The sequence below is a fragment of the Gavialis gangeticus genome, unplaced genomic scaffold, assembly GCF_001723915.1.
Source record: "Gavialis gangeticus isolate Ggan-Ray unplaced genomic scaffold, GavGan_comp1, whole genome shotgun sequence".
In the NCBI taxonomy this organism is placed as follows: Eukaryota; Metazoa; Chordata; order Crocodylia; family Gavialidae; genus Gavialis; species Gavialis gangeticus.
In genome coordinates, this window is record NW_017729032.1 from 185075604 (window position 1) to 185089982 (window position 14379).

General features: G+C 39.3%; 1 protein-coding gene across 1 annotated transcript in view; it reads left to right on the forward strand.

Annotated features, from left to right (window-relative positions):
* Positions 1 to 14379, forward strand: part of SMS (spermine synthase) — an 84786-nt gene that overhangs the window by 54306 nt on the left and 16101 nt on the right. Inside the window, exons 5-9 of the mRNA XM_019524497.1 lie at positions 2410 to 2585; positions 3667 to 3821; positions 4641 to 4730; positions 6730 to 6844; positions 12039 to 12118. Of these exons, the coding sequence (XP_019380042.1) occupies positions 2410 to 2585; positions 3667 to 3821; positions 4641 to 4730; positions 6730 to 6844; positions 12039 to 12118 (616 nt within the window). The remainder of the gene's footprint in view (positions 1 to 2409; positions 2586 to 3666; positions 3822 to 4640; positions 4731 to 6729; positions 6845 to 12038; positions 12119 to 14379) is intronic.

A 14379-nucleotide genomic window follows, 5' to 3' on the forward strand; every position in this document is an offset into this window, starting at 1 on the left:
CTGCACTGCCCTGGTGAGACATCCCCTGCCCACACAGCAGCAGCAAGAGGCACAACCCCATGCTACTGCAGGGGCAAGCAGGGGATGCCTCACCAGGGCAGCACAGAGCTCGCAGCAGCAAGCAGCTTCCCCACATGGCGTTGCTCTGCCCTGTAGTGCCAGGTCGCACCAGCTGGGGCCCTCCTCTGGCAGGGCTGGGGGGCAGGAGCTGTGGGTGAGGGGTGGGGGGCACCAGCAGGACCAGGGGGATGTGGCTTGGGAATGAGGAGCCTTGACCTGTGTTCTGTGAGCTTAGTGGGTAGGGGGAACTCTGATTTTTCTGATTAAAAAAAAACCCAAAAAAACCCCAAAATCAAATACCAAAATTGATAGGTATTTAGAATTTATATTATTATAGTGATTGAGGCACTAGCAGACTTCCAAATTGCTTTAAAATTGTAAATATATCAAGAAAACATTGTGTTCAACTGGTACGTGTGTGTGTGCGCGCGCGCGCATATTCTAATATAATAAAAGCCTTTGTCTCTGTCTGTCTTTATTTGCACTCTGATTGGTTGTCTCAGCAGCCAATCGGAGCGCTCTGCACAGACAGCTGCGGACAGTGGAGTGCCCTCATGACAGCAGGGACTGAGGGGCTGGAGCCAAGGGAATCCCCCGGCAGCTGCCCTGCTCCAGTCTCAGCACATGGCATCGGGCCACTCCCAGGCCAGCCGCAGCAGAGCTCCAGGTGCAAAGCCAAGCCTATAGCAGCAGCCACCTCACAGCATGGCTTCTGCCAGAGTGTGTAGCAGCCTCCCTGCATGCCTGGACGAGCTACATGGGCTCCGACCCTCACCCAGCCCTCCTGGCTGGGGCCCCACTCACCTGGTGGCAGGGGGTATGAAGGTTGATCATCCCACTTACCCAACCGGTCCCAGTGGCAGGGGGCTTTGGCTCATCCCAGCCACATGCGCCCTGCCGCTCCCAATGTGGAGCCTCTGACAGTAGATCTCAGTCTTGGGGGGCTAGCTCCTCCAAACTAAGACAGACTGTTAGGAGCTCCCTGATCAACCAGTAGATCGCGATCCACCAGTTGGTGACCACTGATCTGTTGCTTTCTGTGTCTACCTTAGGTAGCACAGGAAGGAATCATCTGAATTTCCAACAAAAAGGATTTAATTTACATGTGAAGTAGAACTTTACAGTTTTAAAGTTAGGTACAAGATTGTGGAATCCCTGTTGTTAGATCCCTCAGTGATGGTCTCAGTGCAAAGGGAATGCAGGCCAGATAGGATCAATTGGGAGGCTGGATTTAACCGTGGGCCATCTTTTGTCCACACCTGACCTAGTATTTCACAAAAGAGATAATTTACATTATGTCTTTTTAGAATAGCTGGAAATTAAAAACTATCTCTTCCTTCCCCTCCCCTTCCAGAAAAGCTTCATTTTTAAATGCAAATAGGAAAATGTATTGAATCAACATTTGGGTACTCTTGTGCAAGTGTTTTGATCTATTAGTGTGGTCTCACATTCATAAACCTTATAAACATGAATTTTTCTTTCTTAAAGCATATTCATATTTTTATGTCACACTTGTATACAGTTTAGACACTGTAAAATGATTTGAGTTAATTCTATTTTTATCCTCACATATTTGAACCAGTTATGCAAAATTAATGCATGCTTGGCTGTAAATCCCCAGGCAAAAATTACAGAAAAATAAAGTCAAAGATTATGCTTGCACTTTGTAACTTACATTTTCTCAGGTTCCTTTTTGCATTTGCCTTACCAACAAAACCTGGCCCTAAATTAAACACTTGTAGGGTTCAATGCTTGTTTTATGACTGAATTAAAATAATAGAGCGAGAATTCAAGTTACTTTGTTTTATATTCTGTATTTGTGACCTATCACTGTCTCTCATACTTTTGGCAACTAACTTTTTATTGTATGTATTCAGTGTATTAAACATGTTCTCCCATGTCTGAAAGATTGATTCCATCCAGACTGCATAATATTCCTTTGAAGTACCAATGCTTTGGTTCTCACTTGAGCATAGCTATTGCTATAAACTTCTTGAATAATATATGCTAAATATGTTTTATGGAAAACTGTTGCTGTCTTTATAATGTAAAAAAAAAATCCCACCTTGGCAACATTTTACTGTATGAATTTTGTTTGATTTGTGTTGTCGTTAGAGATATGATCTGAAACACTGGAACGGGTATCAATACTGTGTTTAGTATTATCACTATCATTTTTATTTAGAATTATATCCTGGTTTGTAATGCTGCATTCCTAATAATAATCAAGAAAAACATTAACTGATATGGGGAGAGGGGATCATCCCCATACATTATGCATTCACATAAAAATTAAGACGAGACCTATTTAACTTTTAAAGGTTTTGTAATATTTCACCCCCTTCTTAGACTGCCAGCCATTGTGAGAGGAGATGCCATTGATAGATACTGGCCCACAGCTGATGGACGTCTGGTGGAATATGACATAGATGAAGTTGTTTATGATGAAGATTCATCATTTCAGAATATCAAAATTCTTCATTCAAAACAGTTTGGGAATATTCTTATCCTCAGTGGAGATGTTAGTAAGTACGGTCTCTCTAAACTTACTGTCTGAAACTGTAGGTCCTTTGGATTCTGTCTTGTCAGTGTACCCATATAGTAGGCAGTAGTCTTTTGGATAGCTGCTCAGAAAGTGTTTAAATAAAAAGTTTTCTTATAGAACCCACACCACCATATTCTTTTCACATTTAACTTTTTCAATTTGCAGTATTTGAAATTTTATTTAAGGATCAGGAAAGCAAACTCAGCAATCAGTCCTCTAAAGAATTTTTCGTTTTTGAAGAAAAATAAAATAGTGGGATTGGGGGATGGAGTAGTTTAATCGTGTTTATCATGTGAAACTCTGTTTATCTTACGGTATCATAGCCAAAGTGATGGCTTATTTTCCCCTCAGAATTATGGCTTTATTCTGGTTAACTGGCTTTCTTTGGCTGAGGAGCTGTAGAACACCAATATATCAACCTTCCTATTAGCCCTTTATTAAACTTATATGGATTCTCCTTGTCCCACAGAAATTTTGAAGAAATATTAATTAAATAAGGGTCCAAACTTATAGAAGTCTGTCTGTCTGTCAGGGGTGGACAAAATATAGACTGCAGGCCCCCTAAAGAATGTAGAAAAAATGTATCTGCTCTTGGCTATGTGTCAAAGATAACAGGAGTCAGTGGCAGTAGGACCCAAGGGGAGCCGTCAGCAGCCCAGGTCCACCCCACCCCCAGCCATTTCCCAACCTTCCTGCCCCCATGCTGCTCCACTGCCCCATGGCTCCCAGGTGCATCACCGGACTGGGGAGAATCATAGAATCATAGAAGTCGGGTCGGAAGGGACCTTGTAGAGCTTCAAGTCTGACCCCCTGCCTGGGCAGGAGAGAAAACTGGGCTCAAATGATTCCAGCCAGGTAGGCATCAAGCCTCCTCTTAACGACCCCCAGGGTAGGAGCCAGCACCACTTCCCTTGGAAGTTGGTTCCGGATCCTAGCCGCTGTAACTGTGAAGTAGTTCTTACAGATGTCTAATCTAAACCTACTCTCCAGCAACTTTAGCAATTTTTAGTAAATCTACAAATTCAGAGTTTCTGTTAAATTTTTCTCTTTGTTCTGTTCAGATCTGGCAGAAAGTGACCTGGCATATACAAAAGCCATTATGGGCAGTGGGAAGGAAGACTACACTGGGAAAGAAGTGCTGATCCTTGGAGGTGGTGATGGGGGTATACTTTATGAAATAGTCAAACTGAAGCCAAAGATGGTCACTATGGTAGAGATATCCTTTCAATGTGTAACTGGTTACTCATTTTAAAGTTTCAGTGTTGTTTTTCTTTGGTATCTATGGATCTCAGCATTAAACATATTGTTATGCTAATATACATTGAAAGACTGAGTATAAAACAATTCCTTTCTATTGATTTTTAAAAGAGTCTGATTCTAATATCTGAGCACTACTTCTTTCACTTGATCCTGCTCTAGTTCCAGGATGTAGTTCCCAGTCCAAACTGGGATCTTGCATAGGACAGGAAAGGACTGCTTGTGCCAAGGCTAGTCTTCTGCTGTTGCAGCCAACCTACCTGAACTTTGGGCTGAACCCCTTACTTTATTTGCCTAATTTTTAAAGCCACTGAACCAATGGGAACATCAGCATTTAGTCTTTGGTAATAATGACCGACGGATCCTTTTTTCAACTATGCAGTTTAAAGAAAATAACTTTAAACCTCAAAATTCCAGACATTGCTTGCAAAGTTAACCATTAGATACATTAAATCTATGGTCATCCTGTACTCTCTTGTCTTAGGTGGAAACTGAAATTGTAGTTTTAAAATGAAGTGCAATCCATCACTACCAGTTTTGTTTAATTTCAAATAATATGTTAACTATAATATAAAGCTTTTTAATTATGTGGGAATTTCTAGTGCCAGTAAGGCTGATTGGAAATAAAACATTAAAAAATATATAGTTTCTTTAAACCTGTCATGGAAGTTGGGGATTAATTCGTATGTAAATGTGTTGTTAGTATTCTTCTATATGATTCAGTTCCTTTGAGAAGCTCCTTTGGCTGAAATTAAAAGCACCTTAACTGACATCAAACATTGACCAATTGGTGATCGACGGGTGTAGAAAATACATGCGTAAAACATGTGGAGATGTCTTAGACAATCTTAAAGGAGAGTGCTATCAGGTAATCTTTCATTGCAAATAAACTTATGTACGAACATATAACTGAAAGAGACTTGAAAAACTAATTTTTTCAGAAAGGCTTTTGGGGGACTTCAGAATTACTTAACACTTTCTTTTCCTTTTGATTTGCAGTTTAATTGATATCTGTATATCTAGATCATAGTACAGTTTGCAGAAAAGTTAAAATTCAAATGCTGGTGTATTACTTTATTCTCCACCTCCAAACCCACTACAAATATTTTTAAAAATATGAATAACCTGTACTTTTCACGAGAAGGAAACTAGGAACACAATAATGCATGTTGCCACCACTGAACCTTGGTATAGGCTAAATAGGGAGGAAAAAGGCAATGGCTATAAAAGAAAGAAACAAATAAAAATACAGGGGGATTTTTTTTTTTACTATAATCCTCTAAAGTGGTTGAGAAATCATATAAATCACAAACTTGAACTGATTTATAATACATTATTCAATATCTCTGTATTTCACATGACTGGAGCCCTTTAGAGCACAAACATGGAAAATCCTATATCATTAGCCTATAGTTTAATATTGTGCCCCCATTGTAAGGAAAAAGGAGGTCCCTGACCTATATTAAAATGGTGCAACTGGGACATGAGGAATGCCGCCTCACTCCAAACGTTGTATATCCTGCCATGCCACGAGCTTGGCAGGATGCTCATTGTTGGGATGCAGCATAAAATTCCTCAAATTAAAATCATGCCACTTGCAGATTTGCCCTCAGCTCGGTGTTGGGATTGGACACCGACAGCCTTGGATCCCAATTTGGTTTAAGAGCTGCCACGAGCCTGATCCTGGGGATCAGGGAATCTGGGACTGGTGCCAGCAATCAAATGATTGCCAGCACCATCCCTGGGCATCCTGGATCTTTGAAGTACTGGGTCACAGTGGATTTCCTGGGGCATGGTACTGTAATGAATCTGATACCTTTTAAAGAGGCTTGCCCTACAGCTGCTCCCAGGGGCTGCAAACAGGGCAGCAAACATGCTGGATCCTGGCTAGCCCTCATTGGTTGCAGACTGGGTGTTGCTCAGGTCCTGATGCCAAAAATTACCCAATTGTGAGCATCAGAATGGTGAGGTATGCCACATATTCATTTTATGGTGCCATACAAATCAGCCGCAAAGATGCTCTGTTTTTTTTCCGTGGAATATCTTTGTGGCTGGTTTGCCATTTTATAGTGCCATAAATTGGATGAATTGCAGTATCTTGTTACTTATGGTGGGATTAACTCTTCAGTTGTGCCATAAATATCTTGCTTGCCAGGGAGCATATAACAAAAGGGCATATAACATGCCTTATCTACCAAATCAGGCCAGTTAGCCCATACTTACTGGATAGTCCTATATCATAACTGCAAGGCTGTATCCAAAATTCTTATCTTGCTAGTTAAGATTTATGAATGTCTGCTTCCTACAGAAAACATAATGACTGCATTGCATGTTGTTTTGGCTTTTGTCAAGTTCTTGTGATTCGAACATTTAAAACTTTCCATTATCTTGTAAGGCTGGTGACGGTCATTGCACTTCAACTTCCCCATCATCAAAATGGCAGGCTTGGTCATCACCCAGCAGTTGGTGGTAGAGCTGGGAATAGAAGTTCTTTTTGCTTGTTTGTTCTTTATTTTTATTTTTGCTCAATTAAATTCCCTGTGTTCCCATTCCCTCAGTTAAGGGAATGTCTTTTACATGATAATGTAAAAAGCCACAAGGTAGTCCTTGATTTTAGAGGTAAATGTAATTTTGACCACGTTTCAATTTTCAATTTTAATCCCTATGAATCCATGTTTGGTTTTTTTTTAGATAGTCCCATTTAAGAGGATCCTGATTATCAGGGATCCTGGTTTTCTCTGAATTAAAAAAAATCCCCAATTTTTGGTTTAACTTTTTTTAAACTGAAAAAGTAAGAAATTTTTTAAAATCAGAAAACCAGGATCCCTGCTGATTACACATTAAAATAATATTTTTTCTTCTTTTAGGTTCTAATAGAAGATTGTATTCCAGTGCTGAAGAGGTATGCCAAAGAAGGAAGGAAGTTTGATTATGTAATTAATGATCTGACAGCTGTTCCAATCTCCACATCTCCAGAAGAAGGTTAATTCTCTTTGTTTCTTTTCTGACATTTTATTTTTTCCTCTGACAATTTGCAGCAAAACATTTTGGGGCTTAAAGATATTTTAATCCTTGCTATAGCAGAATGTGAGCATTGAAGAGCAACAATTTCTAGGTACTCCGGTTTCCCTGGATTTAGGTCCCTTTGAAAAATTACACCTAAAATGCGATTGACCCGGGTAATCATGACATAAAGCCAGCCACAAAAATATTACACATTTTTTATGGAATATTTTTTTTCTGGCTTGTTTCTGTTGCACCTTAAATTTAATGTGTTGTAGGGTAGCAACAAACTGGAGTTGGTTCCAGACTTCCATGCGGTGCTGGGGCTGCGACTGTCTATCAGCTGATTGTTGATCATAGCCCTGGGACCACTCCAGCTCATGCTGGGCTGTGAGCCTGTGGCTTTCACCTTACTGGTGCAGGGGGAGCCTGGGATCATGATAAGCAGTAATGGCACCATATCTTTCCCATATGCATAGAGCTTCTTTTAAACAGTAATAAAGTATGTTAGACAGTGGCAATACAAATCTGCCTCTACAGCTTGCCATGGGTTTTTGACCTATGCAGGGAACTGTTTAGAAGGATCTTTTGAGTCATGTAGTACCCTGCTATTGTTGGTGGTTATGTCCTGTAATTCCTTTCACAATATAATTTAAGCTGTAGTTTCAAACCCATTAGAATACTTGGGGTAATACAATGCAAGCGTTATTTCAGAACTGCCCTCCTCTGATTATAAACCTTCAGCTTCCAAACTAAACTTTTGTTAATAGTCAGTGTTACTCATGTATTCTTGTGCTAACATTTTACTTTAGCATGCATAGCTGTTTGTTCTGTCTCTCTCATGTATTCTTCTGCTAACATTTTAATGTGTGTAGCTGTTTGCTATCTGTTTCTCTCATGTATTATTGTGCTAACATTTTTAGTGTGCATAGGTCTTTGCCACCTCCCAACCCCTCCTCCCCTGTCGCTCCATTTAAAAAAAATGGTAAAAGCTTGGGTTGCTCTGGTATGATTCCAGACAGCATCCCACTTCTGTTACTCCAAGTCTCGAGACCCCCTTCTCTTACTCCAGTCCTTAAGAACATCCAGCTTTTCTTTGTATGATGTATTCTCATCTGCTGCTGTATGGGTGATCCCAATTGACTGTCCTTAACAAATTTCACTGAATCCAAAGACAAATCCTCAAGCAACTTCCCTCTAGGCCACAGCCTCTCCTTTTAGTACAACCCATTTCTATCTACTTTGTAGCCCATTTTTTTAACCTGATTATCAGATGGTCTCCAACCATAATTTAACTAGCTAGTTTGATGCCTCCACCAAAATTTTAACAAGAGCATGTTCTTTTCTCTGTGCTATTATTTTCCTTCAATAGGCAATGGACCTCTGGCATGCAAACTGGTAGACATTGTATTTAGAAATCTAGAGTTTTGCTGCTAATATTTGTCCCCTGAATAACTCTACAAATGAACAAAAAATGCAGCAAAGACAGTAGTCAAGTTGATCACTGCTAAACTATTATGTCTTATAGGTCAAAAATGAAAGTTATGAAAATTTAAAATAATGACCTTTGGATTCTAGAAGAAATACCCTTGGGTACTGTAAATTACTCTTCTTATCCAAATAGCCTGTTTCTTAATTCTGGTTAGTAAATCTAAACTACGATGGTTCAGGTAGGTAAGGCAAGCAGCTTATGCCATTGTGGAAATCTGTATGGAAATCTGAGTATTAGTGCTAAGCTGTAAATCTTTAATAACACCAGTGACCTAAGCATGCTCTGGGTGGATTAGATTCATTAAAGAGCATCTAGTCTGTGTAAGAGAAGTTAAATAGTTTTCCAGGCAGATGTTTGTACCAGACATTTCGAGTGAAGAGGAGCAGAGAGAAATAAATGTTTTAGATCGTGGAACAAGCACAGTTGCTTTGCAGATACAGTAGATGAGAAGACCACGTTTTTTGCCTGCCAACTCATAGATTCTCCAAATAAGCCATGTTTGAGCAACTCCAAGGCAAAAGGAGAGCTGTTGCTCCACCCCAGTCTTCACAGAACATTAAATACCAAAGCAGCATCTTTAAAGATTAACATCTTGAGTAAATGAAAGAGGATGGGTTGTTGATGAAGGCTCTGTCTTGCATGTCCTGAAGGTGCAAGATGTGGATTGGTGTAGCCACCTTCCAGTTCTTCCCTGTTGAACTGATAATTCATATGTGGCACCATCTCAAATGTTTTACTGAAATCCACGTTAATTAGATTTAGTGCATTTCCTTTGTCTAGGAATTGGATACCAAATTATCTTGGCAGGACCTACGTTTCATGGACTCTTTTGACAATCTATTCTACTTGCCATGGCTTGAATTATTTTTTCCTTCAAAATTTATGTGCCCTTTCTTATTGTTGAAATGAGACTAAGGGCCCTGTAGCTCTTAAGATTACCTCCCCCTCACCCCTCTTCTGCTTTTCTTAAAATATAGGACTTTTGGTGTTCCCCAGCCCTGATTTGATGGGTTCAGAATCTATAAGTACACTTTCTTGAATTGGGCCTTTTATAAAATTGGAATATATAACATAAAGATGTCTTGAGTATTTTCTGGCAGGGATATAATTCAGTTTTTAAATAAAATTTACTTCCATATTTGAGGTGCATGTAATATACATTTTGAGCATTTTTTGTCCGGTTCCCTTTTCTCTTGGTGGCAAAATCTATATTATGGTATCAATAAAAATGATATATCATCATAATATAAGCATTAAAATTGGTCATAATGTGGTCTGCAGAAAGACTGTCATTTCCTTACAGAGCCATCAAACTCTCTTTGATCTTGTAATATATAGCAGTCAGACGCATTCTTGAATCCATGCAGAATTAAATTCAAGGTTAAAACATAAGGATAGGCAAGCCTAAGGCATGATTTATTGACTGGAGAAAGTAGGAAGGAAACCAACAATGACTTGCTCAGGTTAAACACAGTCATAAAATGTATCTTTTACATGTAAGTTGTACAGTGAATCTTTACTGTTTTAAAGTAGTCTGTGCTCTTGTTTATATTTGACATTAAACATAAGTAATGTTTACCTGCTTTTGACCTTTTGTATATAAGCACATATTCTTTAAAAGAACAGTAGTACATAAACTCCGGATTTCAATTTTCAGAATACTGCTTTTCTTTTATGAGGCCAGCTCTGACTTAATAAAAATCCCACTGCACAGATGTTTTCTAATACTGGTGTAAGTCAAGGATATTTTTACCAAGCTTAATCCAAAATAAAGAGTAAGAAAACTGACAAAAATTCAAGTCGAAAAGAATCTCATAGATCCTGAATTGCACTTTGATTTTTTTTTTTTTAAAGAAACCCTTCCACAGACTGCAAATCCATCAGAAAAAGACATTAAAAAATATAAACAGCACTTCATTTGCACCTTAGGCTTAGGGAAAATAGAATGCCAAACCATTTTCAAAAAGGCCAAAGCATTATTTCTTGGAAACATATCAGCTAAACTGTTGCAACTTTCATCTGCCTGCTTTTATGCAGATAAATAGAATTGAACCTCTGTGACTCTAAACATGTACGAAACGGATTTAAAAGGAGAGCTGTTTACCTTCCATTTAGAATGGACAGATAAATCAGTAACAGTTGATCAGCTGTAAATAGCTGTAACTTTAAAGTTTTTAACTATTTTTTTGATTACCCCCATGGAAGAACTTTTGGAAGAAAAAATGCTTAGTGTGAGAGAGTTGTTTTAGTTCAAAAATGTTTTAAGGGTACAGATGTCCCCATCTTTCTCCATCCCCCAGCTTTAAACTAGATTCACCAGGAGATGGAGACCAAAGCCCTGGGGTCAGTGGGTGACCTGGAGGAAGTGCAAGCAGGAGGGGACAACAGGGGAGGCATTCTCACTCTTCCTGAGAAATCAGGACAATTGGCTAGTTACCTTAGGTGCCTGTATGTGAATGCACAGAGCCTGGGAAACAAGTAGGAAGAATTAGAAGTCCTTGTACAGTCATGGCATTATGATGTAATTGGAATAACAGAGATTTGGTGGGATAGCTTGCATGACTGGAGCACCATCATGGATGGGTACAAACTGTTCAGGAAAGACAGGCAAGGGAGACAAGGAGGAGGAGTTGTGCTGTATGTAAAAGAGCTGTATAATTGCTCATAGCTTCAGTCTGAAACGGGAGACAGGCCTGTTGAAAGTCTCTGGATTAACGTCAGAGGGGAGAGTAACAATGGTGATGTCATGGTGGGGGTCTGTTATAGACCACCAGATCAGGAGATTGTGGTGGATGAGGCTTCCTTCAAACAGCTAGCAGAAGTTTCTCAATCGCAAGCCCTGGTTCTCTTGAGGGACTTTAATCATCCTGAGATCTGCTGAGGACAATACAGTAGTGCACAGGTAATCCAGGAAGTTTTTAGAGAGTGCTGGGGACATTTTCCTGGTACAAGCACTGGAGTGGTCAGTAGGGGCCATGCTGTTCTTGAACTGCTGCTCACAAACATGGAATTATTGGTGGGAACGTAGTAGTGGTTGGCAGCTTGGGCAGCAACGACCACGTGGTTAGCATTTGATTAAATTGTTGCCTACGAAAGCTCATGCCTCTGTGAATCATTTAGTTTGTGAGGTGCTACCTTGCCCTACCTTCTGGCTGACTTGATGCTAACATGGCTAATCATCTCTGAACTGTTCTCTAAAACAAACTCATTTGGTCCCATGGGTGGGGTCTAGAGCAAGGATCTCTGTTATCTGGTCCACTAAGCTGCAAATTTGGTGGTGAGGTGAGACACATGGCAGTGTTAATTGGAGCTTCAGCAGCAGCTGCTCATTCTACCACCAAATACCTGACCTATAGGCAGCCCCACAGGCCAGATAACATGGCTCTGCACACCAGATCTCATGTGTGGCACTGCCAGGAAGTCAGAAATTTGGAGTGAGAAAAATGGTGGCTGCTGGGGCTCCTAAAACCACTGGAATTAACACTACTTTCTCTTGCTTCAGCACCAATTTTCTGGCTTCATTGGCTGGATGACATGACTGTATAGGCTGGGTCTGGCCTGCGGTTCATGTATTTGAAACCCCTGCTCTATAAATAGTAATCAGTAAAACTGATTAAATATTAATGGCAGACTGGTAACTTTTAAATGTGTTAATTCTTTTCTTCTTTTTTTGATCTCCAGATTCTACTTGGGAGTTTCTACACTTGATTCTTGACCTTTCCATGAAAGTCCTGAAACAAGATGGAAAATATTTCACACAGGTATACAGCTAAATATATATCACCAACAATTTACATCTTTGGATAGTGAAAAATATCCAGGCAAACATTTTCTTTGTTTAATATATCTCTAGAAATATTTTTGTGAAACATGGACTTTGCTTCTATTGGACTTAGTTTTTACTGTTTATTCTCAGCTGAGGTCATACTGTTCATGTCTTGACATCTATAAACACAATTTCAGAAACATGATGAATTGTCATAGAGGATTATACCTTCAAGTGACATTCTAAAAAAACAAGAACAGATGAACTGTTATAAACAGAGAACTGGTTTTCATGCCAATGACTGATAATAAAAACAAAAGATGAAAACTTGTTTTTCATATGGCGTGACTGAGTTTAAAATTGATCTACTGGACATCTAACAAGCAATACATTTGGAATAAATAATACAGTGTAATTCTCTTCTTTCCCCTGCCATAATTTCAGCTTTGCTCCAAGGATAAGATTTTGCAAGACACAACCTTTGAACGATATGGTTTAATTTGTTAAAACTTGAACTTGTGAAACCACTTTGAGCAAAGAGAGTGGGAACACTCTTCGTTTTAATAAGGATAGGATTTCACCCATTAACTGTGGAAAGGTTTAGTCCAATATCTTTTAGTTCCTAACTTTTCCTCCTTAAGTGTATATTTTTTTTTTAAAGTAGCTGAAGTGCGACCACTTCAAATCTAATTCTAAAATTCATTAGGCAACACCTTTTTTATATACAATAATAGAATGATATAAAACCATACATAAACATAGCAAAAACATTTTACCAAGTACATACTTGTACTCTTGAGTTGTTGTCGGTGTTTTGTTTTTTTACCAACTAAGTAAATCTCTGAACTGTTCTTTTTGCATATCTAACATCCAGGTGTAGTAATAAGTTAGAATTTTTTAATACTCTAAAACTTGTGTTTAGTGAGCAAGCTAACTGTGATGGCTTATCAGAATGTTTTAATTTGACCTTGATTTCTGTTTAAGCCAGCTGTGCACTTGTTAAGAGGAGACCTGTTGGTGAAAAATGAGAATTTATTTGCTGTTCTTTGCTAGATGATTTTAGTTCAGATAGCCTCAATTCTGGGCCAATCTCTTAATTGGCTTGCTGATTTTCTTGTACTGATTTCCATGCTATTTAGAACCTAAACAGTTCTCTGAAGCCTTGACCATGAGAATGGGACATCTTTGAAATATTAGAATCTGGGCACTTTCTTAATCACTTATTAAGTATTAAAGACGCTTCTGTGGTTGTCATGACACACGTGGCATATAGTCTCCTATACAATGACCATATACATCATTTTAGGTTTTTTTAATTGTAGGTTTTACATTAATGCTCAATGTATAAACTCCATCTGTATGCATGTGTGTGTAGTAGCATGTTATAAAGAAGTTCCAGGAAGAGACTTAAAAATGTTTTGCTTTGGTATATGAGTGGTGGGCTTTGTTTTAAATCTTCCTTATCCCAAAAGAATATTTATAGGTCAATTGGTAGAGGGAAGGGACTGCTAATAGAAAGAAAACCAATAAAAATGCTTTGAATTGACATAAGCTGTTGACATTTAACATACTACACAAGCACAGGAGAGATGGGCTCTTAGACAGCTCACCCATGCTGAGGAGACTAAATGTATTATTATTTTCAAAAAGAAAAAGAAAAGCCGATACACTCATTGGGTTCGCTAGCTTAGGAAAAACTCATTGCTGCACTCACGTTTTTTCAGAGCCTTCAATGACAATGCAGTTTCTTAATGTAAAGACAAAACAAGATTTTTCATTGACGTACCTCTACCCCTTTGACACCTGTTTGAACCTGTTACACCTGGATCTGGTAATTGAACAGTCCTCACTCAATTCCTTGAAGGGGCATTTTTAATGCTTAGTAAAATCAGCTGTCATTAGTTGTGTGCAGCTTGGAACAGGGGTGGCCAGCCTGCAGCACGCATGCCGCAAGTGGCAGTCTTACTGGCATGTGGCAGACCAAGAAGACAGGCAGTATGGTGGCAGATAGGGGAAGAAGCAGAAAGCAAAGCAGCAGGTTGGGCAAGGAGAACGGGGCAGGGAACAGAAAACAGAGCAGCTGATTCCACAGGGAAAGAGAACCAGTGTGGCTCCCAGGAAGTTTGGGGCCAGGGGATTAATTTTGAGGCATACCTCCCAAAAAGATTGACCACCAGTGACTTAGAGTAATGTACTTTAAATTTAGATATTCCTGAAGCAGGGGTAAGCAACCTTGAAGGAACTTCCTGCCAAAAT